Genomic DNA, 26,688 nt, shown 5'->3' on the forward strand with positions numbered 1-26,688 from the left:
TGATTTTTTTCACTTTTGAATTTTTAATACATCTGGAATCATATTTATATTAGGCATAAAGTAGGGATCTCTGCCCAGCCCACCTCCTCCACCACCACCATCTCAGTGGTTGCCTTTAATTAGTACATGACGTCCACTTTCTCAGTTTTAGCCTCAAGTACCTCACAAATTGTGTAACATGATCAAGGAACACTTCCTTGTGCTGGATTAAAACTGCCTGTCTATCTGCTAGGGTCTTCATCCTCACTGCGGAAGCAAGGACCAAAAACTGTGCATGTCTCTTCTCAAGCACATGTGCCCCACTTTTGCCAGAATCATTCAGAATGTTTCCCAGGAGTTTATTCTTCACGATTTTACTCGTTTCTCAGATTAAAGGTATGTCATAATCTTTTTATGAGGGTTTCCTTATTAAGCTATGAGGTAATGTCTCTCTCATCATTAAGTTTAAATTGTAAATGATAAAAACATTAATATCCATTGATGATTTTGCTGAGAATATAGCATAGGATTTGGACTAGATTATGGCTAATCTTGAGATTCTACAAGTCTATGAAATGCAGTATCACTCTTAAATACTCTGATGGACCGTGAGAAGGAGGAAGGAGTGGATTTTACTGAATATCTGCAAGGCAGCAGACACTGTTAGCCATCAGCCACTTTGTATATTAGCATGCTTAAAATGCTATGTTATTATCTCCACTTCACAGGTAAAGAAATTGAGACTAATATCTACAGATCAGGAAGATTAGATATGCTACTTATGGTCATATTGCTAATAAACTAGTAAAACTTTGGTTCAAATAAGAGCAGATTCCAAAATCCTATACTCTTTTCTCTATACCTCTCTGTAGTGGGGTTGACAGGGCTCACCTGACAGATGACTACCAATTTGATAGGTAAAGCATAGAAGATTATCTCAGTATCTAAAATCCCTTTCACAGGGGAAAGCCTTATATATTAGCTATGAGAGTTAAGACTTCAAATGCAAATGTCCCATGGAGTTGAAATCACTAATTTACATTGAAACAGCCCATTCCAGTGGCTGGCTTGGATAGGTGGCAGAATCCAGAGACAGGCATGAGAGGAATAAGATGACAAAGGTGACACCTGCAGAACAAGGTGAAAAGACAGAAGAAGCTGAAGGACCCTACTTTCCAATTTTGCTTGTATTTTCCTAATTTAGAAATATCAGTCTCAATTTCCATATCCATAAGGTGGGGATGCTCTTGTCCATGACTGCTAATTGGGAGCAAGTGAACTCTATGAGAATAATTCTGTTATCCAATTACTGTGGGTGAATGTTAATACCAAATATATTTCCGCCACTATGTTTCCTTTTAGAAAAGGTCATCCTTGGAGTAGAGGGTCAAGAACTGGTTTATCCTAAAAGGCTTCCTCTGATACAGGAGCGAGATATTTGGCACACCCATGAGGATGACATACAGGTACAGGCTTTGATTTAATAAAAAGATGCATTACTTTCACAGGCATAAAGAACGCAACCTGTCTCCAATCAGAAGCAAACAAGGGAGGTGTCTTGATTTTTCTGAGGACTCTTATTCAGCTTACTGCCTGTGCTTGGTGGGTGGGAAATAGAGGTTGGGGGAGAAAGTAATCCCTTGACAGATTAGGAAACAACAAAGAATAAAGCTCAGGTTTTGTGGGGGAGAGACATTTAAATTCTTCCAGTTGATGTGACGAGTTCCACTAACAGCTTTCCAGGCTGATCTAAGGCAACCTCATTTGTTCTGAGCTGGTGCCAGTGGAATGTAATCTCTGAGCATTTTGCTTTCCCAGTGATCTAATATGCAGATTTATTTACCTCACAAATTCTACAGCAAACTTGGACAACTTTCACAGGAACACAAAGGCCTACTTAGCCTGTTGCTCAGAAGAGTGTTTACTCAGGTGTTAAAATTTAAATACATTTAAAATTCATTCCAAAAATAATAAATATTTATGTAGAAAATATACAATACACCTAATGGGGAGGAAGCTTCACAATTAGGTTCTTTTCAATGCCCACAATTATAAAAGACATTCAATGACTGTTTTTAGACAATTATTATCAGGCATTTCCATTTTGAGCTTTAGGATTTTAATTTGGCCCACGGAGCATCCTGACTGTCGCTTTGCCCCAGCACTCCTTGAGAAAGCAGACCTTTCCCAATGGAATGACCTGTCTTCCCCCTACCATGAGAGGAGACAGCCTTCCAGGCTTTCACTTTTTAGGTTTCTCAGTCACAAGTAAGACACATTTCAAGTTTCCAAATGGTCCCATTGAGGCCTTTTTCCCATGGCTTGTGATGATAAACAAGCAAGTCTCCATCTACTGCCATTTGGAAATAATGTCTGACCATTTTTTCTCTAATGATCTCCTTGCAAATAGTTTGTCTCTTGATCTTCAATTCTTTTCTCACATTCTCAAACCTTTCACTGGTTGGACGTTGGTACTCAGCTAAGAGGTCAAAACCAAATTTCTATCACCCATTGTCCAAAGCTGATGGGTTCTTCTGGCATCTATTGTCTTAAGACTTAATCCAGACTAATATGAAAATTTCCAATATGAATCTACAAGATGAGCCTGGACAGGGCAGGAAATATACAAAATGAGTTGGGAGCATCTTGTAGTTCTAGAAAGTCAGGAAGCTCTCAAACAAATGAAAAAACAAACCCAAACCCACATTGATGGGAATATGTCAAGAGAACACAGAGGACAGCTGAAAGATCTTTCAGTGGCCAAAAGGACAATTTGAGCAACAAAGTCAATAACATGGTTTTGGACCATAACACAAAGTATCAGTTAATATCCATGAGCCCACATTGATATAAATAAAAGATTGAACAAGTAAATTCATGAGGGAGAATAGACAAATCTCCCATAAGGAAGAATCAAAAAATTGATGTAGAAACTCATCCCCCCAGGAGGTGGAGCATAGAGCCCTACCCTTTGAGCGTGGGCTGTGCATAGTGATTTCCTTCCAAAGAGTAGATAGAATAATATGTAAGGAGGAAAAAGTATAACTTTACAGTGGAGAAAGCTGACAAATGCTACCTCAGCAAAGCGGTCCATGTTAACATCAGTAATATGTTGACAGCACATACTTTTTATATGATGTGATGAAAAATGGCACTTGATTTTGTTGTTTTCTATCAAGTCTCCATAACTCCAGTCTAAACATGAGAAAAACATCAGAAAAACCTAAATTGAGGGAAAGCCTACAAACAACCTGACCAGTATTTGACCAGTATGCTTCAAAACTGTCAAGGTCATCAAAAATAACGGAAGTCTGAAAAACTATCACAATCTAGAGGAGCCTAAGGAGAAATGACAACTAAATATAATGTGTCCTGGATGGAATCCTAAAACAGTAAAAGGACATTAGACAAAAACTATGAAATCTGGATAAATGTAGCCTTTAATTGATAATATCAATCTTGGTTCATTAGTTGGGACAAATATACCACAGTAATATAAGGTGTTAACAACGGGGAAATCTGAGTTGTGGGGTCCATGGGAATTTTCTATATTGTCTATCCAATGTTTCTCTAAATCTAAAATGTTTCTAAAATTAAAATGAATTCAAAATTAAACAAAAATAAATATAATTCTAAAATAAAAAAGTGAAAATTCTGTTTATTGACAACAGAATGACAAGATGAAAAGCAATATTATCACATTTAACAATATTAACAACAGTTTCATAATATTAGCTAATATAAAATCCATATTCAAGCACTGAAATTTCAAAAAAGTCCCATTATAACATCTTGTTACACACACACACACACACACACACACCCCTATACATATAGTTATGTTGTAAGATGGGATTCAACCCTTCTTATTTGATTGAGCACCTAGTTTCTTGCCTGTCCATCTATGAATTCTGCATCTTTACAATAAAGTTCTAATTTTATATTAAACTTGAAATCAAAAAAGTCCTAACTAATGCGTTCCTCACATTCAACAAACACAAACCTCCCCTCTTCCTCCCTCAAAGCTGCCCCTCTTCAAAAGACCCACCTTTCAGTGGTGACAAAGTTAAACAAACCAGAAACCTGGGGCAATCCTTGACTTTTCTCTTTTGCCTCCTCTATCAAGCAATCACTAAGCCTTGAAGATTCCAGTATGTAAATAGTCTTTGGAATCATCTACTCATCACTATTCCTGCAGCCACTCCCCTGCTCAAATCACCTGTACACCATCAATAACCTGTAAATTCTTTTTCTGCCTACAGTCGTGATTTCTGCTGATCCATTATCCATAATAAGCAAGCCATCTAAAACACCAGACCAACTTCTGCATTTTTCTGCCTAAACCTTTTGCTTCTCTTTGCTCTTAGGATAAAGTCCAAATCCTCTTAAGTGACTTAGTGGGCTGTACATGATTTGACTCTTTCCTAACTTTTCGTTTCTCATTTCTATTCAACTGACACTTGATTTTCTGGAAATATTAAACTTCTCTGTCCTTCAAATGTGTCAAGCCTCTTCCTACCTCAGGGCCTTTGCATGTGCTGTTCCTTGCCCCTGACCCCTCTTTTCAATATCTCTCACACAGTCGCTGCATTTCTCATATTATGATGCTTATAATACCCAATTACATTTACTTGATTTTTTCTTTGCCAAGCTGTGGCTTCCTTGAGGGCAGTGACCTGTATCTTGTGCACCACTGTTGAATAAATGAATAAACAATAAACTAAAGAAATGTGCAAGATATATGACTAGTAACTGTGAATACTTAAATTATAAAGAACCCTTATGAATCATAAAGAAATAAAATACCACAAAAGAAAATGGTGAAAGGACAAAAATTAGAAACTCATATGCAAATATATAAATAAACTAAACAAAAGGAAAATATAAATTCCAGTGGTCATCAAAGAGAATAATTTATCACAATAAGTTATCATTTCATTATTCAAAAGACTTTTATTAATGACAATACCTAAGGCAAGGAAACAAGAATCACTATAAATTTCTGGTGAAATTCTAATTTTGAACTTCCTTTCTTCAAGGTTACCTGGCAGTATTTACCAAAAGCTTTACATTTTTTCCATGTTATTGAAAATGAAATTCTAACTGTAGTGAATACCCCAATGAAATTTCTAATATAGATGTAAATTAAATAAATTCACTTTTTCAAAAAATACATACTGTAAGACAACATGTATTGGAATAGGAAATGCTCATGGTTATCATTTATTTTTATGTGAAAACGTAGACTATAAGACGGTATACACAAACTGTTAAAAATACATAAACAGAAGATCCAGGGTGGGTAGAACTACAAGGACATATAGTAACTTGTGTATCTCTGAATAAGGGGAGAATATGCATTTTTTTCATTTCATTTCATTTTACAACTAGAAGAAAAGCCCATCCAAAGTTTTAATTAAAAAATAACTTGAAAAGAAAACCCTCCATATAAATTCAGCTTTATCAGTATTTATTATTTTGCCTGAAAGGACTACTGGGTAGACTGTGAAAGATCTGTAATTTCCCCCTCCACCCACCCCTCTACCCACCACCAACACACACTAATAAATGAGCACACATTTAAATCACATGATGGATACTGTTTTTCAGGAAGCTTATGAAGAAGAATTGTTGTATGAACTAAGCCTAAATAGAAAAATCTTGATAATTCACCTTTTAAAATCAAGGTAAGTCCTATTAAGATTCAATACCTTATAGATGTATTAGTCTATAGTATCCTAGTTTTCATAAAAACTTCCAGGGAATTCTTCAAGAACTTGTTATCTATACTAATCTGAATTCCTACTCCTCTAAAATAAGCCCATTTCACTTCAGCACCTTAATAACAATTACATACCCTGTTCTCCAGTTCCTAAATTACTCCCTATTTGGGGTACTTGGAGTATGCTCACTCTGAGAGTTCGTACATTGCTTCTTTGTAAACCAGTGGAACAAAAGAAATTGGAAAACCGTAGTTTTTAAAGTGACTTCTAAGTTATTGAAAATAGATATCAAACCAGGTTCTGTTGGAGAGGAAGCTAAGGGCTGGGAAGAATTTAATTTATCAAGTTAATTGTCTGTAAGCTAAATAATTCTAACACCTTTAACTGTCTTCTTTAGTTCTCTTCACAGCCTTTGCTGTTGTTGTTGAATTTCCACTGTGTTCCTTTGGGCCGTTCCCATACACAATAGCTCTGCCTCTCAGCCCCAGACATTGAAATTATAAAGAATTGTCAAACGTTACATAAAATCTAAGGATAACTCCATTGAAGAATTGAGACTCTGGCCTATTAGCTAAAAACAAACAGAAGTACAAAACAAATAAATAAACAAAAAAACCTCTCCTTCCACTCTGAGTTCCCCACTGGACAAATGTACAGAAATATAAACCTAATAACATAATATATTGATAATTTGTTCAAAATCTGCATATTCTAACATTCTTAGGATGGAAGAAAGCTAACATTTATTGAGCAATTTCTGTTTGCTTTCCTCAAATTTCTCTTTTAATCCCTACAATATCCATATGAAGCAGATATTGTTTTATTTCCATTTCACAGAGGAAGAATCATAGATTCACTGAAATAATAACTTGTCCAAGGTCACAATGCAGGTGATGAGGCTGATGCTCTAACTCAGACCTTCCTGCTTTCAAAATTACCCAATGCTGCCTATGCCTCAAGTAGCCAATCGTAATAGACTAGCCATTGTTTAATTCTGTTAATCAGCCTGCAGTGGTATATTATAGAATTGTAGACATGCAAAGCACTTAAATCTGATGTGATATCTCCAGTGGGCAACATTACCCTCATTCCCCCAGCTCTATGAAGTAAATGAGTTTAGTGCATACCACTGAGCCTCCCAAATCTGTGAATATTATTTATTCAGATGTTTTCATATAATATGGTAGCAAACAAAAATTTGATCTTATTAATTTTGATTTTTCTTTTTCTCCATCACCACTTTTTTCCCATATTTTCCCTATGAGTTTCATTTGGCTTGGTTTTAATCATAATGAATAATTATTGTATAACCTGATGTTGAGTATTAGAGGTGAACCTTCATAGGTCAACCATGTCAAATCTGATTGTTTATTCATCCAGTGGAAACATTGACTGGGTCAACTTTGTTTTCACTATAACAAACCCATTAATAGGTGAAAAGTTACATTTGTATGTGTATGTGAGGCAAAAAAAACCCCATTAATTTAGAATATACTATACAGCCAAGTACTTAACTAAAACTTTTATATATGCTATTTCAAAATAACCACAAAAATGATTGCATTCTACTTATTTGTGGTATCTTTCATTTTTACCAACAGTTTATTAGAAAAGAAATTTATACAGAGAGCAGAGTTGAAAGAATCTTATACTGACCATTCATATACCCATTAATATATACATATACCCATAATCCCATCAAGACACACAAATACAAATATGCTCATTAACATTTCACTATATTTACTTTATATCATATTTCTTTGTCTATCCATTACTCTATCATCCATCCATCCTCCTTCTTATTTTTATGCATACCAAATTATATCGCAGACATTAGTATACTTCCTCCTAAGTACTTCAGCAAGCATATCATTAGAGTTTAATATGTGTTGACAGTTTTTCTTTTGATGTAAAATTTTCATGCAATGAAATGCACAAACCTTAAGTGTACATGCATTGAATTTTGACGAATGCACATACCTGTGTTACCCAAATTTCTATACAAATGAATTATAAAAGAACTGTCACTCAGAAAATTTCCTCCTGCTCCTTCCTAGTCAACTTCTCTCAAAACCTGTTCACAGAGGTTTTACTCATCATAGATTATTCTGTCCATTCTGGAAGTTTTTATAAGTAGATTTACACTGCATGTACCCTTTGTGTAAGGCTTCTTATTTTAGCATTCCATAAACAGAGATTCATTCATGTAGTTCATGTATCAGAAGTGTGGTTCTTTTACTTTCTGAGTACTACTCCATGATGTGTATGTGTATATATGTGTGTGTGTGTGTGTGTATATACATATATATATATATGTATATACACACACACACACACACACACACACACACACACACATATATACACATTACCATTTTTTTATCCATTCTATTGATGGAGACCTTGGCTGTTTCCAGTGTTTGGCTATCATGAGTAAAGCTTGAATGAGCATTCTTGTATAGTCCTTTTATAAATATATGCTTTCATTTCTCCTTAGTGAACGCCAAGGAGTGAAGTTTCTGGATCATAGGGTATGTGTATGTTTAGTTTTATAAAAAATTTTCAGATCATTTTCCAAAATACTGCGAACAATGTATGAGAATTCTAGTTGCTCAAAATCCTCTTCGTCATTTTATGTTCTCACCCCTTTTTAATTTTAGTTATACTGGTGGGTTTGTGGGGAGATTTCATTTTGGATAAGTTTTCAGTTCCCTGTTGAAAACTTTTTTATGTGATTATTGACCATTTGTATATCTTTTGTAAAGTGTCTGTTTAAATATTTACCCATTTTTAATTGGGTTAATTGTCCTTTACAGAGTTGAAGATCTTCATATAATTTGGAGATTAGCCCTTTGTCAGATATATTTCTTGTCAACTGTTTTCTCCATCCTGTTACTTTTTATATTCATTTTCTTAATATTCTTTTAAAAAGTAAAATTTATAATTTTGAAGAAATTTCAATTTACTAAATTTTCTAATGTTTTCATGGTTTTAGCTTTTAGTTTTGGTCTATTATCATCTTGAATTTGTGTTTGTGTTTTGTGTGTGTGTGTGTGTGTGTTTGTGTGTGTAATTTGAAGGTGGGTCAAGGTTCTTGGTTTTGCATATACATTGCCAGGCTCTTTTGTTGAATTGCCTTTCTTTGGATTGGATAGCTTTTGCACCTTTGACCAAAAGCAAATGACTATTTCTGAGCTCTCTTATTTTATCCTGTTCACCTGCTTTTCAATCTCCAAGTTATGACCACATTGTCTTGATTACTGCAGCTTTAAAGTAAGTCTAAAAGCCAGTGTGGGTAACTTCTCCAATTTTGCTCTTCTTTTGCAGAATTAAAAAAAATTCTAGATCCTTAGCATTTCTCTATAAAATTTAGAACTCACTTGTTAATTTTTATTTTTTAAAGAGCCTGCTAGAATTTTGGTTGTGATTTTACTGAATTTATACATGAATTTGAAAGAATTGATATCAATAATATTGAGTCTTCGTGTTGCATCTCTATATTAATTTAGATCTTCTTTAATTTCTATCAACAATTTTTTGTATTTTATAGTGTACAGCTCTCATATGTCTTTGGTTAGATGTATTTCTACATATTTAATGCTTGCAATGTTCTTGTAAGCAGAATTGTTTTTTATTATTTCATTTTTCTATTGAGAGGTCTTAATCTATGGATTTATCTATTGTTTCATAGATTACTTAGAGATTTTCATCAGCAAGTATTGGCAGTTGTGTATCTTTCTTTCTAGTCATTATTCCTTTTATTTCTATGCTTTATTGTAATGGCTAGGAACTCCAGTACAATTTGAGTAGAAATAGAAGAGTTGGCAATCTTACAGTATCCCTGATCTTAAGGGAAAAGTGATAAATATTGAATGATTAATATTATATTGCCAGTAGACTTGTCATTTGTGTACTTTATGAGATTAAGATAGCTCCCTGAGAAGTTTACTGAAAGCATATCTGCATCCATTGAAATGTCCATATGGTAATTTACACTGATTGATATTTGAATGTTAAATCATACTTGCATCCCTGTGATAAAACCCTCTTTGCTGTATACAGTTCACGAAGATTTTCTTAAGGATTTTGACACCATGGTAACGATAGATATTATTCTGCATTTTTAGCTTTTTGTGTGTGATGTCTTTGTCACATATTTAATATTAAGAGGTGAATTGGGAAGTGTTCTCAAAAGTGAAGTGGGAAGTGTTCTCTCTTCCTATATTTTCTGAAGAATGTTATTTTTAGATTGTTGAATAGAATTCACGAATGAAACTACCTGTGCCTTGAGGGTTTTTTTGTGTGTATATGTGGGGAGGAGGTTTTATGATTACAAATTCAATTTTATTGAGAGGGTTATTCAGATTTTCTATTCCATTTTATGTCAGTTTTAAATTGTAATTTACAAGGAAAATGTACATTTCATGTAAGTTGTCAAATTTTTGGTATAAAGTGTTTCACATTATTCTCTGATTATTCTTTTAATATCTGTGGTACCTTTAATGATAACCTTTTTATAATTTCTAATATTGGTAATCTGAGTTCTCCCTCTTTTTTTTTTCTTGACAAATCTAAAGAGGTTTATCAATTTGTTGATCTTTTCAAATAACCAACATTTGAATTTGTTTATTATTGCAATTGTCTGTTTATTTCACTGAATCCATCTATTATCTTTATTATTTAATTTGTTCTACTTATTTAGTGTTTACTTTTTTATGAAAACATTTCATCTTTTTGTCATAGTATTTAAAATATTTAAAACCATGACATTTCCTTCAAGCATTAATTTAGATGCATTTCAAACACCTTGATGTCTTTTATTTTTATTATCATTCCTTTCAAAATATTGTCTAATTTCTTTTAAGATTTCTTCTTTGATTCATGGATTATTTAAGAGTGGGCTATTTAATTTCCAACATTTGGTACTTTTTGCATACCCTTTCTCAAGCTTTGTATGATACCATTTTTTAAAAAATGTATTGCAATTTGTTTTATGGCCAAACCTATGTTCTAATTTGTTAAACATACCTTGAAAAGAATATGTATTTTGCAGTTACTGGGTGAAGTGCTCTATAAACAACAATTAGGACAAAGTGGTTGACAGGATTATTTAGATCTTCTATTTTTACTTATATTACTTGTTTATTTGTTCTGTCAACTGCTGAGGGAGGAATGTCAAAACATTCAATTATGATTTAGAATTGTTTATCTTTTCAATTTTTAAAATATTTTCTTCATGTTTTGGAAGCTTAGCTATTAGGTTATGCACATGTACTACTATTTTTTCTTTATGGTGAATTTACTCTTTTATCATTATGTCATTATGGAATGCCCATCTTTTTGGGAACTGTATTCTACCTGATATTAATACAGCTTAGCTCTGCATTCACATATTTACTGTTTCCATAAAATACTATTTTTCATGCCAACCTACCTGTGTCTTAACATTTAAAATGTGTCTCTTGTAAGATGGCAAGTAGTTGGGTTCTGCCTTTTTAGTGAATTCTGACAACCTGATTTCTAATTGGAAAGTTTAATCCATTAACATTTAATGTTATGAATGATATGGTTATATTTAATGTTTAATTTCTGTTTGCCTCTGATTTTGTTCCTCTGGTTTTCTCTTCCTGCCCTTCTTTGGATCTTTGAATTATTTGATTTCTTTTTTACTCTTATCTACTGGCTTTTTGTTTATTGATTGTTTTTATAGCAATATCTCTCTGCTTTAGTTTAAAGCTTTTGTTTTAGAGGTTACAATATTTACAGTTAATATTGTATAATTTTATGTAAAATGTAAAAACTTTGCAATCATATTAAATCCATATCTATGTACATATGATACATATATCTTAATACATATCAACCCAACAGCTGTATATTTAGATAAAATATATATAGTATATATATTTATATATATGATACATAGACATCACAATTTTTTTGCATTAATTTTGGCGCTTAAAGCAAGAAGATTTTTACTTAGATAATATTTTCTCTAGGTTCTTCTCAAAATGATGCCTTGCTAGAACTGCCAGAATCTTTTATCATCTTTACCAAACCATGAAATCTAGGTAGAAAGGCTTTTCATGTGACTGGGATTGATTTTGCTTATTTGCTTTTAGCATAAGAGGATCTTGCTGAGAAGTGAAAGCAGCCTAGAGCCTTCACTCTCACATAGTATGTTTTACCTCCTAACTTTTTAGAATAAGTGAATCTCACTACCTCTCTGCCCTCTTTTCCAGGAAGTTCCTAGCCTCAGATTACAGTGAGACATACTACTCCACAAAAGGAGAGCAGATCACCAAGCATCCTCAGATCACGGTATCTTATGGGACCTTCCTATGTCTCTTCTCTGAAACTACTGTTTCCTCGTATGATTTTTAAACCCCATCCTAGCTTTACAAGCAGCTTCAGAAAGTGTTACATCAGAAATTACTCCTGCATTGACTACCATCACTGAATGATTCTAGAACAGAAACTATGACACTCTGACCTCTAAAGGAGATTGATCACTGCCTAACAAGCAAATCAATGACTGCTAATGTATTTTCCTTTACCACACTAACTTCTATGTACCCAAAATGGGGTAAAGTCTGGAGGAAGGGTAAAGTAGGACACCAGAGAAGTATAAGGTACCATGATGGAATAGTAATTAAGCTAAAGGATAAAACTTAAAGACATGAAACAAGTTTAAAACCTCCATCTAACTGACCCTTATGGGAGTCAAATCCTCTTGCCCTGTCCTTCTGATGCACCAACATTGAGTCCTCTCCTTCATTCTCCAAATGAATCTTTGTTCATTAATCATGAATATTATTCCAGTGGATATGAGTTCTATTTTTATATTTATTCCCCTTTACAGAACATGCCCACTGCAGTCTTCTAGCCAAGGATGACTTTATTCTCTTCTATTAAATGTATACTTTTAAACCACATTGCCTCTGTTTAAGGAGCTGTCAACTATGAAATCTCAGTCATCATGCAATCTTTGTAAAGTAGAACAGTAAGAAAACTGGGTAACATTCTTTTATACAGTGAGTGGTTGTTCGTCTGTGAGAGTCTGAGGTCCAGGACCATGGAAAGTGTCACATATAGGCAGGAGTTGAACATAAGGAACTGATGGAAAGAGAAATAATTTGGTGGAATCACCAAGGATGGAACACCCAGTAGGGAGTAATAAAGGTACCAACTTGATCGAAGCAGAGAGGCAGGAGACAAAGGCACGAGGGGACCTGGTTGGAGAGTGAGACCTAATTTCTGCGATCATCAAAAATTTTGACTTTATTTCATAGGCAACTGGGGAAAATTTATAATAATAGCACAAGAGGGGTAGTTTGATAGGATTTTAAGATGGATTAAAAGAGTAATATTTCAAAGGAAAAGGGTCACATTTCTGAGGTTAGCATCAACTAATAGACTCTTAAATTTGTGAGAGAATAATTCATACACTGCTTCACACAAAGTAATCATGCAATTAAAAGAAAAGGCTTCTAAAGTAGCTTCGAAATTTTCCAATGAAAGAATGCAATGAATGAATGCATGAATGAATGCATAAATGAACATAAGTGTAGTTTGTGAAAATGAAATAATGATGTATTTTGAACATAAAATATGTAGATATTAATATTTATATAATATCAATACATGTACTTATATCAATAGCCTCTTCATCTATTTTAGGATCATTGTTTTTACCAAGGATCCATCATACATGAATTTGATTCTGCTGCCAGTATCAGCACATGTAATGGTCTGAGGTATGCACCGTATCTTTCTACCTTTATGAGTTTTCCTATGAGTTTTCAAAGACATTCACTTCTCTTTTCTTTTTAAGACCTTTAAATAGAAAAATTAATGGAAAAAAGCTACTGTATATTTTCAGCATGAGGATCCACTCCAGCCCATTGTTTACGTTCATTTTTGACAAAAAGATGTAAAACACAGCCCTAAGCAAGACAAGTTTTTCAGTATATGATCAAGGGATTCAGAGTTGGAAGGTGACTGGAACTCATCCAGCCTGTCCTCTCATGCTACAGATCAGGATACTGACATCAGAGACTTGCTCCTGAACATTCATTTTGCTGGTGGTTGAACTCCATCCAAAAACCAGGCCTACTAATTTCTAGGCCTGTGAATCCCCACTGCATCACACCACAATGCTTCACAGCTTTTTACTAAATTAGGCAGTGTTTCCAGACTCTGGAAAGTAAAAAATGTCAGAAGTAAAGCCTATATAAGTTGTCTCTAGATCTCGGGCTCAAGGACAAAGGAAGAAGATGTGGGGAGGCAAAGAGTAGAAGAGCAAGAAACCTGTGTCTTCATTTTTGAGGATTTTACTTGAGTAGGTCCCAGTATTTTCAAGAATGAGAAACCCTTTAATGATACAATTACCCATAATAGTGTCTGTACCTTCATATATTTACTCTGTAATTAATGAATGATGGACATGAAAATTCACAAAATTTTTGCAAGAACTCAGACTTGCCAGAGGTCCTCAACCCCGGGTGGGAATTGTTACTCTACCTATGCTTCAAAGGAGAGATTGGGCTGTTAAACTTCTGAAAATCCAGATGAGTTGACTCTTAGAAAAGTTATTGAGTCAAAGGTTACATGCCATCTCACCTCTTTGTCTCTCAGAATACCTGGCTACATGCTTACATGAGGCCTTGACTCTGCAGTTTCCCTTTCTTAAAAAGGCAAACTCCATAAAGTGGAACAGATAAATATTGTGTAAGTAATGTAGTAGTAAAATGGAAACGATCTTAAATAGACACTGTATTCCCAATTTCCACAGGGGGTTCTTCAGGGTGAGTGACCAAAGGTACCACATTGAACCAGTGAAATATTCAGATGAAGGAGAACATTTGGTGTTCAAATATAAACCCCAGATGCAGCAACCTGCCAATTATTCTTGTACAGAGCTCAATTTTACCAGGACAGCTGTTCCAAATGACAATACTAAATCCATGGAAGACTCCAAAATGGAAGTGAGTGCCTTATTTTTAAATTACCTTTATCCCAAGTCAAATGCCTCCTACTTTCTTACTGATCTCAAGAGAGAGATTATGAGCCCAATTAATGAAGTGTATAGGCTGCCTGAATCTGACTCTTCATTGTTTGAAATCTGAAATGTCAAACTTTTGTTTTTGTTATCTATACAGAAAGTGCTCATTCCCTACATCGAATCTCAGTTTGTCTCATCAATTTCTAAGAAGGGGGATATCTACAACCCTACATATAGATTTATAGTATTAGGGCTATAAGTGGTTGGAAAGAATGAAATTTACATCTTGAAATCTCTCTTAGATATTGTCTTTTCTTTCCTTGTCTTTCCTGCCACTTCTTTTGGAGGAGTTGTTGATGATAAGCCAGGTTATCCCCCTTTCATCAGGCCAAATATTCTAATTGTTAAGGTGGAATTTCTAGTAGAATGAAGGCACAATGATAGTCCTCCATATTTTAGGCTTTTCTATACTTGTTCATATCAACTTAAATCCCCTCTACATGTTAGCCTTTAAGATCTGTGAGTGTTTATCTTCTTCACATATCCATGGTGTAGACTGTGTCTGAAACTTACTAGATGCCTAATAGATGGGTTTTTTTGATTGAATAAATCAATAAATAAATGATTACTTACTTCAGAAAAGAATGACAGTCAAATATTTGAACAATATGCCTCTGGTTTATATTCAAGAGCATATGCATGTACCTCAATGCATGACACTGAAAGCTGAAAACTTAGAATTTCTTGGTATTGTGTTTTATAAAATAAAAGATCTATAATTAACAACTTTTATATGTTTCCTTGGAATTGACACTCCCACAAAGGGAGACTGGGAGATAGAAGAGGAGTAGAAGGAATACAGTCACTCCTGTTGGCCAGTTATACGTCTTGCTCTCAACTGTAGATGGTCCTTTTTACATGAGCTTACTTAGTAAGCCTTTACTTTGTAAATTAAAAAAAAAACCTAAATGTTAAAAACTGGATTCATGATCCTTTATTTATAATCCTTATTTTACCTGAAAGACTAAACAAAAAAAAAAAGGATAATAAAATATGGAATGTTGTTTCAGGTTTACTAGAATCTGATGCATAGAAGCACACATTTTAATAATATAGTGGGGTTTTATTTACCTACATTTCTAGAATTATTAGATATACTCCTGCATGTCAACTTCCAATAATACTAACATTTCTTACCTTGAAAATTTTAGCTTAAAATGTTAAGATAAGAGACATTAACCATACTTCATTCAATTTTCCATAAATTTCCAGAGTATGGAAAAAGAAAAGTATATTGAACTGTTCATTGTTGCTGATGATAACATGGTAAGTTTTCAGATAAACATTTGCTCCCCATTCATTCTTATAAAACTATAGTTGTGATTTTTAACAAAGAGAAAGTAGTATTTTAATCAGAATTCCATTCCAGGTTCAATGTTCTGTTTTTAGCTTCCCCAAACAGACATATATAAGAGATGATAATGTCCTTTGGCAGTATAGCAGACTAAGCCAAAATAGAACCTCCCTCCGCATTATGAACATATGGAAATGATGAACAACTTCAAAAAATTGAAAATATGTCCACAATCTATAGTTGAGCTAAAAAAACACAGAAAGTCTCCAAGCGCTAAAAATGAGGCAGAGAATCTCCATCAAAACAGTAACTAAAATTCAAAGGCATGGTGACACAACACACAGTATATAGAATATATTGCATAAGGCCCAGAGCCACAAAGGGCTGTCCCACCTCTGAAAGGGAACTGGAAAAGCTCTCTAGTGAAACTGCAAAGAGAAAGGAAATGTTTTGTTTGTCTGTCTGTAGCAATGGGCAGGGAAAATATTATGCATGGGAAAACAAAACCCTAAGCCTGTGTCCTACACTGATGTGGGGCATGACATACTTTTCTATAGATACAGAAATGCCACGCCAAGCTTTCAACAAAAAAACTGATTATAAATTCGGTAAACTGCTAGACTCCAAGTCAAAAATGCCCTATAATCATAATCCAAGGTAAAACTAATCACATGAGGAAGAGTCAACCAACATAACGAAAAGAAGAATGAGCTCTCCAAGAACTGCAAATCATCCAATGATATTTCAGATTATACACCTTACAGCAGAGTATAAAAAGATATACAACAACAACAACAACAAAAACATGGTTACAGGGTAAGAAGGGTGTCTTTTTACTTCTCTATTAGAAAATTTTAGGCTAAGCAGGGAAAAAATTCAACAAAAATAGAAAAGATTTGAACCACATAAATATAGGTTTGATCTAATCAATTGATGGATGTATACTGCAACCAGAAAAAAAGACAATATGTATTCATTTCAAGTTCAAACAAAACATTTTCAAGAATTAAACTGACATTTTGCCACAAAGGAAGTAAAACAGATAGGAAAGATATATATGGAGAAGATCACTGCTTTTTTTTAACCACAACCAAATTGGAAGGTATAACAAAAAAATTGTTAAACTAGACTACAAAAAGAAAATTGATTTGGAAACTAAAAGAAAAATACATTGCCAAATATTAATTGACTAAAAAAGTCAAATCTGAAAGTATTAAATATTTATAATAGCAAAAAGAAAACATTAGTTGAGATAAATTTTTCTAGATGCAGGTGGCATAACAGTAATTAGAAGGACATTTGTAGACAAATATTTATATTAAAAAAGAAAGAAATTTAATGAATTAAGAGTCTAACTGGAAAAGTTAGAACATAAACACAGAATAAAACCAAAAAAGAGAAGGAAAAATGATTTTAATAATGAGTAAAATTGATAAAAAGCACAAGACAAAAAGAAACAAAGTCAAATGCTAGTCCCCTGGAAACATAAATGAAATAGAGGAACTTCTGACCATACTTACTAAGACAAAAATAGAAGTACAAATAAAATTAGAAATGAAAGAAAAACATAACTATAAATATAGGAAAGGTTATATATCATTAAAAAATATATGAACAACCTTGTGCCAATAAATTTATGAGCAGAAGAATGTAGTACAATGTTAAGAAGCTGACTTGAGAAGAAATAGGAAACTCCAAAAAGAATATAACAAAGTTTTAAAGTTAAATAAGTAGTCCACAATCTATTGACAAATAACTAGGCTCAGATGAGTTTAAAGACAAATTTTACCGAAACTTATTGTAACAGAAAACCCCATCTTTTATACACTGTTTTCAAGAATAGGAAAAATTCTTCACACATTTCATAGTTATTATAACATTCGTATTAGTTATCTACTGCTGTGTAACAAACTACCCAAAACTTAGTGTGGGTCATTTATACAGTTGCAGTAATCTGGTGGTTCCACTGGGCTGGCTGGATGGTGTAACTTGGCCTTAGCCACTTGTGTGGTATATAGTGTTGGGTTTGGCCCATGTGTCCCCAGTAGGCAAGCCCGTGCTTCTGGTATTATAGCTGGGCATCAAAACATCATGAGAGAGACCAGGCTTCAATGTACAAGAGCTTTTCAAGCTTCTGCTTATAGGACAATTATTAATGTCTTATTAACTAAAGTCATACGGCCAAGTCTAGAATCAATGGTTGAGGGAACCACACATTGGTGCAGATACCCGGAAGAGCGATTCCTTAAGGGTCATTACCATAACAACCTATGATGACACTGATAACAAATCCAGACAAGAAAGTAAAATTAGGGCTTCCCTGGTGGCGCAGTGGTTGAGAATCTGCCTGCTAATGCAGGAGACACGGGTTCGACCCCTGGCCTGGGAGGATCCCATGTGCCGCGGAGCGGCTGGGCCCGTGAACCACAACTGCTGAGCCTGCGCGTCTGGAGCCTGTGCTCCGCAGCGGGGGGTGGGGGGTGGGGGGCGTGGGGGGGGGTGGGTGGGTGGGTGCGTGGGGGGGGTGGGGGGCCGGCCGGGGCCGCGATGGTGAGGGGCCCGCACACCGCGGTGAGGAGTGGTCCCCGCTTGCCACAACTAGAGAAAGCCCTCGCACAGAAGCGAAAACCCAACACAGTCAAAAAATAATTAAATAAATAAATAAATTTATAAAAAAAAAAAAAAAGTAAAATTATAAGCCAATTTCACTTACAAATATGACTGCAAATACCCTAAAAATATTTGCAAACCCAACCCAGCAAATATCAAAAGAAAAAGTGTGCGTAACAATGAAGGTTTATTCTAGTAACGCAATGGATTTGATAATTAAGAGGACATTTATGGGCCTATCAGGAATAGTTTCAGTAGAATAGTGGCATTTAAATCAATGAGTAGTAGGTTGAGGAGTGGGTAGGAAATGAAAATTAAAGGGATTCTAATGTAATATCTTTGGGGTATTCAGGTATTTAAGATAACAGGCGAGCAATGGAATGTTAACTATAGGATAATTGCAGCATTCAGAAAAGGCATTTTTTAAAAATTATTATAAAAGAAGCTTGACCATTTGCATTTATCTCTATGGGATACCTTATGTTATTATTAAGTGTATTTTATTAGGTCTAAATTGATAATGTTGAGAACAAGTACAAATAGGGAATCCACCTGTAAGAAGAGAACAACATACTAAATAAGCTGGAGCAGGAAACTGCTTTGTCTTCTTAGCCTTTTCCTGGAGAGAAAGGAGGGGGAAACCACAATTCCTTGCCCCTCTCCATCATATCCCTGGCTCCAGGATGATCCTTGATTATATGCTCCTTAGTTTGTAGCCGCCATGGATACAGGAGTGCTGACAAAGTTGTTTTTTGCAATATAATGGTTGCTGTGGAGCTTTAATAAGTTTTGTTATGAATATGGACTCTAAAGAACACTTATCAGTTGGTTTAATAAATCAACGTAATGTAATATATTTAATGTGAAGACGGAGCAGAGTTATAAAGAAAACCTTAAAGTAGTGCCAAGGTGAAGCATGATTTTTGAAACTGCTATATCTAGTTATTTTATATAAAACATGTATTTCTGCATAAGTTGCCCAGATTTTTTAGCTCTCTGGAAGGAAAGTCAATGAATTTTTTTCTTTGAAATATCTCATGATGTTGAATTTTTATTCAACTCCTATGATTAATGAGTATTGATTTGATGTCTATATTTCCAGTATCGCAGGAATAATCACCCTAACAAACTGAGGAATCGAGTTTGGGGAATGGTCAATTTTGTCAACATGGTAAGATTTGATACAGTCTGAATCAAGCCAAAAACACAAATGGAAAGAAACTTTTAGGACAGATCTCTGCTGGATTTTTGTAGTAATACTGATATTAAGACAGCCCAAAACATAACAGTTCACCAAGTAGTCTAGCAAAATTCCATATGAAAAAAAAAAAATCACAGCAACAAATGCATCACAGCCCTAAGTTTTTGGTTTTCTAAGTAAATGACACTTAATATTTACATAAGTTTCAAATATTGGTCACTATCACAAAATTTATAAAGCAATGTACAAAGATTTGAATACCCATCATGAGTAAATCAAATCCACTATTTTAAATCACTCTTCCATGACCTTTGCATAGCAAAAAGTCTTTCAAGCTATAATTTATTGCCCATGTTTAGACAGAGAAATCAGGGGAAATATTTCTGTAAAATTCACTAAAATGATTAATTCGTCTAACATGAAATGAACTAGAATCCTGTTAAAGAAGTAATACTGTGATTTATACACATCTTTTTAAAGCTGACTCCTTCCGACCAGCTCCATTACCAGGATAAAGAGGCCCCAAAGAAAGACATTGTAAGAAATCGCTCCTTTAGATCAGTGGTTTCTGCATTCACCAGTTGAAGGACATTTGATCTTTTTCTAGTTTTTTACTAGAATGTTTGGGGCCTGAATCAGACCTGAGTGCACTGAATTCCAGGGTTAGATGAGGCCACCAGGTTTGCTCCACAGATGGGGGAAGCCACGGGCTGAACTCTGTTCAAGTTCCACAGTTGAATGGGCTACGTAGCGTCTCACAGTGAAGGTCCCTGGTCAGACAGGCTGAAGTCTATATTCAGCAATGAGTGGGGCTGCAAATTAAATTCCCTGCTTGGGCACAGCAGGAGAAGCAGCCCTGAAACTGGTAAAGCTCCTTGTTTGTTTCCTTAACTCAAGCTGACCCCAAGTTTCCCAGCTGAACAGGATTACTGGCTTTGCTTGCAAACTACTGGCTCTGTCTGCCCTTCTCTCAGCTTGAGCACCACTGGGATGCACATCTTTCAGGTGTTCTCACCAGCCCTTCGGGTCAGATGGGGCTGGAAAACACTCTCCACAGTGGGCGGGGCTGTCCCAGCCCCCTAGCATGGGCAGGATGTGGAGGAGTTGCTTCAGGGTACTCTCAATTTCCCAAACAGGATTGGAGAGGCTGAGAGCTACCATTAGCCTTGGATATAAATTAATCCCTTTCCTGGGCATAGTGGGGAGCTCCCACACCCACTACTGGCTTTGCTCTGGGGGTGATCTCAAGTGCTGCTTCTCCTGTTTCTTACATCTTGCAATTGTCTTTATTACTCCTCTAACACTGACCCAAATATAAGACTCTATCTCTCTCCTTGGGGTCCCATCTCCAAAACTGTTACACATTGCTGAACTTTTACTAAAGATTTTCAGTTCAGACTGGGGGCTCATACCACAAATAATTTAAAGTAGCATAGTCTAAAAGTCCTTGACTCTTCCCGTCATATCTCTTCTTACTGGCCCTTTATCCTCCACACTCATTATTTCACTGCATCCTTCCTCACTTTACTTTCATGTCTTCACCTCTTTTGCCTCAGAAATTCCAAAGTTCTTTCTCTGTTAAGAAGAGTGAACCAACTCTCTCAACAACCTTCCGAATATGTATATCCAAACCCATCCAAGCATGCTGTAGATAAAATATGGCTTTATTTTATAGGATATTTTCTCACTAGAAGAGAATACATCCATAGAATAACAAATATTGTTCCCATTTGCACTTGAATCCAGTTTTATGGACCTAAAGCCCACCCATGAATGTAGAGAATCCAAAGGTTAAAAAAATTATCTTTCTTGGTGGGACCTAATTCATAAGGTTTATTCCACAATACGATCAGATCCAAAAGGAATGGACATCTAGTTAGGTCTGAGATCATGATTTAACTAAAGGTCTAACATTATAAGAGTTTATGAGAACCACAGTTCTCACGGTTATGAAATGACTATGGGTCACGGTTATCATGTTGGCACATGAAATTCAATATATTCATATTATGCAGGTTAAGAAAAGTGAAAAATTAATACAAGGTTATTGTTATAGCAATGATGTGAATATTAAACTTCTTAATCATCAGTTACATTCTCTATTAATATTGTTGAGTTGACCTCTCTATTTCTGTTCCTAACTTAGTGTTCATAGTTTATCATTCATTCTTCCTTTCAACCAACTTTGTACTGGCTGTTATGAAATATAAAATTGATATAATACATAGTTCTTCATCTCAAAATCATCATAATATTTCCTTAAACTCTTAAACTCTTTTGTCCTGGCATCAAAGTACCTATCAACTAGGTGTTTACAAAAGCAGATGGGAATAGGTGTAAGAAGCCTTGGGCTACAACTATTTCTGTCTGTTTTGAGGCTTTGAGCAATTCCCAATAAGATTTCTTACACAACAAAGTAGTTCCAAAAATCAAACATGGGGAACAAACATGAAAGCTAAGCTATTGGTTTTTGAAAACAATATCAACTTTCTAATCTGCTACAGAACAAACTCATGACCTAAGTAGAGAGATGAATAAAGAACATTCATTCCATTATGTGCCACTGTTCATAAATTCATATTTTCAGGTCAGGTATAATCTCAGAGCTTTAGTAAATTATTTATTTTAGACATATCCTGAGCCCAGTGTCTGTAAGGATTATAATAGTTCAAGGAGAATCAGGTGTTTTTAGTCAAGTTTCTTTGTTGGTCATGGCAATTCACCCAATATTCTGGACAATTCAACTCTATATTCTGTTTCAATACAACTGTTTGTAAAATGAGGTCTGAACTTTTGCTTATGTACTTCACACATTAAAATTTCTTTTTTTAATATAAAGGAATATAGTCATGATAAAGGATCCTTCTGCAACTTGACATTGTGAAAAATTATTTCTCCTTTGAACAGATTTATAAAACCTTGGACATTCAAGTGACATTAGTTGGCTTTGAAATATGGACAAATGGAGACAAAATAGATATAGATTCTAAAATAGAAACTACCTTATTACGTTTTTCGGCTTGGCAAGAAATAATCCTTAAAAAAAGGAAGAATTTTGATCACGTTATGTTACTCAGGTATGTCGCTGCTCTATTTTCCTGCATATCTTAGGTGGATTATTAAAAAATAAAACAAAACAAATAAACCAAAATACTTTTTAAAGCTGCTGATTTTTGGATAAAAGTCACAGGGATAAAAATGTTATGTGTAGCTATACAGAAAATTTCCAGATGAACTTGTAAATAACCTTTCTTCCTAATAATGATTAATATCAGAAAGGAAAACCTTGAAATATTCATGTTGCTGGGCAGAGTTGAAAATGTCATTAGGTAAGCAAAGCACCCTTAGAATCCATTTACTTTACTTATCAGCAGCCAATTTTAACTCTCTTCAGCCTTCCATGCTATGCCGTTTCAACACTGCACTTAAACCCACCTTTCTGAGAAAGCACTTCATTTCCTGGACATTTTCCCTCAACAGAGTGTGTGCATCCAGACCAGCTCTTCAAGAGCATCTATATTTAAGATAACAAGTAATTAATCTGATAAATTAAACCTGCCACAGCTTTAATGTTCCTAAGTAAAGGGTTGGATTTTTCTGTAATACTAGGTCATTAATTCCTTAAAAGGGGGGCTAATCTTACCATTTTGTCACTCAAAATACCTAGTACACTACTCAGCCTATAGGAAAATGATAAATTATGGTGGAACTGATCTGACTTCACCTCTGTGTTTCACATAGTCCTGTCATCATAAGGAATGTTAAATTAGGGAAGAACAACTTTGAAGCAGTGGAGTCTTTTAGCATCTCTTTTGATGTCCTTAAAGCTACTATATAAGAGTGGTATCCACTTTAACTATTTCATCTACCTATATTACCAGTATTTCTCCTAAGGGCTACAAACATAGCCTGCAAATATGCTTTCTATCGTTATCTAAATGTTAACTTTCAGTCTGAACTCAGAACTGTGAAGCTTCCAATGCCCATAGCCAGAGGTCAGGTTCAGCCCTTTGGCAGACTGATGAGTGAACCAGACCTCCAAATATCGTTTCTGATTTTCATATCCAGGATGGTCCATAACACATATCTCCAGGGGAACAGTGGTTAGGTTCAGATATTCATGTACTACTGTGCCCCAAAATTATGGAGGTAAAGTAAAATATTATCATGACCTTCAGAGCAGGCAAGATTAGCTCCTTTGCCTATTCCTTGGATGTATGTCTTAAAATACTTAATAAATTAGCCTAGGAAAATTAACTTGATATAAGTAGACAATCTTTTACTTCCATGTGTGTCTCTTATTCTGAGCAGTAGTTTCACACACCAATAGTATGTCTACAAATAGAGATATGGAGGAGTGCTAGTAAATGACTAACTGGGCATCATATTTAGAACTTCTCATGTTGGTTTCTTATATGTCTTCCCTCTATATTCACATAGATCTAGAAGTGATTGGATACCGTATATGATATTATCATGGTGTGACTTTTGGTTTTCAGTGACCATGAGCAAAGTCAGAATCCAGATTGTGCCTTCTCTGGTGCTTCATCTCCATAGCTGATATTCTCCCAAGACCTCCAGAGTCTGGGAAGACCAGAATTCTAAGTTCTTCCAATATGCATAGTCAAATACTAAGACTTTAAAATGTAGGGACAGAAACATATCAGCAGTGAAGAAAGAAATATAGCATATCTTCTTGATCAAAAAAGTTAAACATGGAAAGGCGTCCTCTAGCCTGACTAGCTTTCTTGTATTTGAACCATCTCTATTATACTCTACGTATGGTCCTTCAGCCTATGATAGTTCTTTTTAAAGTGGTCCAACTCTAAATGTTCTTCTTGAAAGCATATCAAAGTTGGCTCCCTTTAATATTCAAATCTACATCTGTCTTTTTAGATAATCCAGGAATAGACATGTTTTCACATGACAAATGTTTTAAATGTTTGATTATAGTTATCAAATCCTCTATGAGTTTCTATGGTTTTTTGTTTTAATTTTCAACCACGGCAAATTAATCGTGGTGTTGAGTCCGTTCACTATGTTGCATTTTCCCCTCTGAACACTTTAAACTTTTTTGGTCTTTTAAGTGGTTTTATCCAAAGTTGAGTGTAGGGCAAACTAAAGTCAAGTCAAATGGACTCTGACTTTATTATTATTTTGGGGGGGAAAGTACTCTTTTATGATTTCAACTCAAGATTACACTGACTTTCTCAATGCCTCTAAAATACCACAGGTTTAAAATGAGCTTCATATCAACCAAGGTCATCCTCAATTCCAGAACTCCAGTGCCAAGGCACTAGCATTGGGGGGGGGAGGGGTTCACTGCACTTCAGTGTTTGTGTTAACTGAACTACGAGTTTATTTATATCTCATTTATAGTGGAAAATGGCTCTACGCACATGCACAAGGAACTTCCTATCCAGGGGGTATATGCCTGCCCTATTATTCCTCCAGTGTCGTTAAGGTGGGTTGTGTTTTATTTATATTACTTAATCAAAATGCTTATCTTAGATTTCTGTAATCTTCTGTGTCCTATTGAAAGGGACCATGTATGCATCCTGTCATACATTCCCACCAAAATATGTCACGATGAAACTGTCATGTTTCCGTTATTAAATGGGAAATGTTTTATTAAAAACTATAGATAAATAATGAAGATAAACCAGTGTTTTCCAGAGTTTATATGAACGTCATACATGAATTAACCTACAAAGATTAGGAAAGCTCTTTTGCATATTAAATATAGTTATTTATAAGGACATGTGATGTACATAAAACTTGATGGCTGGTTTAGCAAGTAAGGATAGTTGTTCTTATGTGGAAAATATCATATCTAGATGGCTTTACCATTCACTTTCAGAAAGCCTAAGACCTACATACGGCTGACTCCCCTTGTTTATCTGATCTCTTCCCAAGTCACTACACTTCTAGTAAATGCTGCCCAAATAACACTATCTAAGATATTCTTTAAGATATCAAGGTTTGGGTTGATTTCCTGTAGTGTCTCTGCCTAATTGTTGTTATGCTTAAGCGAGTCTTGTAAGACCTTGAACTTAAAAGCCAGTACTTATTAAAATGACTACATGATTTATTATTCCTATGCTTCTTTTTATGATTATGCCTTTGCCCACGGTATTTTAGAAACAAAATTTTGCATAATAGAGTCAAATTAATCTAATATAGGCTGTCCACTCCAATTATGACATTATAACCCATCCAGGAAACATTTTAAATGTCATATGAGTAAGATGAAATCACCAAATTAGGGGTGTTTTACTTTTACAGTAACCTGATATCCCACCCCTCTTTGGAAATTTAATTTTTTCATTAATATAGAGATTAAAACATGAAATAGAACTAAGAACAGAGATAACTATCAACTCTGTGTTGGATTTTACATTACTGATCCTCTGACTTTTTTCATAGTAGTAACTGCCTCTTCATGATTGTATAACATTATTGCCTAATGTGAGACTATAAATTGGAAACCCGAAACTCACATATTTTTATTTTTACTCCCTTTGAATATCTAGTAATAGAAGACAATCAATAATGTTTATTTTATTGTGTAGGACTTTAATTAATAAATTTGAGCTATTTGTAAAAATGAGTCTATATAAAACCAACAATGACTATTACTGCACCAAAAAAAAAAAAAAATTTCAAAGTGTTAGTGTTAGAGACATCCAAAAGGTTACTTGTCCAACCTCATTATATAACTGAAGAAACTAAGGTGCAAGAACGGGAGATAACTAAGTCCACGACCTCTTAGATAAAATACTAGTTAACCAGAAGCTAGAAACCAGCTCTCAAC

At 34.7% G+C, this 26,688-nt stretch overlaps 1 protein-coding gene across 1 annotated transcript in view; it reads left to right on the forward strand.

Annotated features, from left to right (window-relative positions):
* The first annotated feature begins 323 nt into the window (after window positions 1-323).
* ADAM7 (ADAM metallopeptidase domain 7) overlaps window positions 324-26,688 on the forward strand; it is a 61,508-nt gene continuing 35,143 nt past the window's right edge. Inside the window, exons 1-10 of the mRNA XM_068554033.1 lie at window positions 324-375; window positions 1,342-1,445; window positions 5,590-5,666; window positions 11,948-12,026; window positions 13,386-13,462; window positions 14,500-14,692; window positions 15,982-16,035; window positions 19,776-19,844; window positions 22,782-22,951; window positions 25,254-25,338. Of these exons, the coding sequence (XP_068410134.1) occupies window positions 324-375; window positions 1,342-1,445; window positions 5,590-5,666; window positions 11,948-12,026; window positions 13,386-13,462; window positions 14,500-14,692; window positions 15,982-16,035; window positions 19,776-19,844; window positions 22,782-22,951; window positions 25,254-25,338 (960 nt within the window). The remainder of the gene's footprint in view (window positions 376-1,341; window positions 1,446-5,589; window positions 5,667-11,947; window positions 12,027-13,385; window positions 13,463-14,499; window positions 14,693-15,981; window positions 16,036-19,775; window positions 19,845-22,781; window positions 22,952-25,253; window positions 25,339-26,688) is intronic.

The sequence above is a fragment of the Eschrichtius robustus genome, chromosome 10, assembly GCF_028021215.1.
Source record: "Eschrichtius robustus isolate mEscRob2 chromosome 10, mEscRob2.pri, whole genome shotgun sequence".
Taxonomy (NCBI): Eukaryota; Metazoa; Chordata; class Mammalia; order Artiodactyla; family Eschrichtiidae; genus Eschrichtius; species Eschrichtius robustus.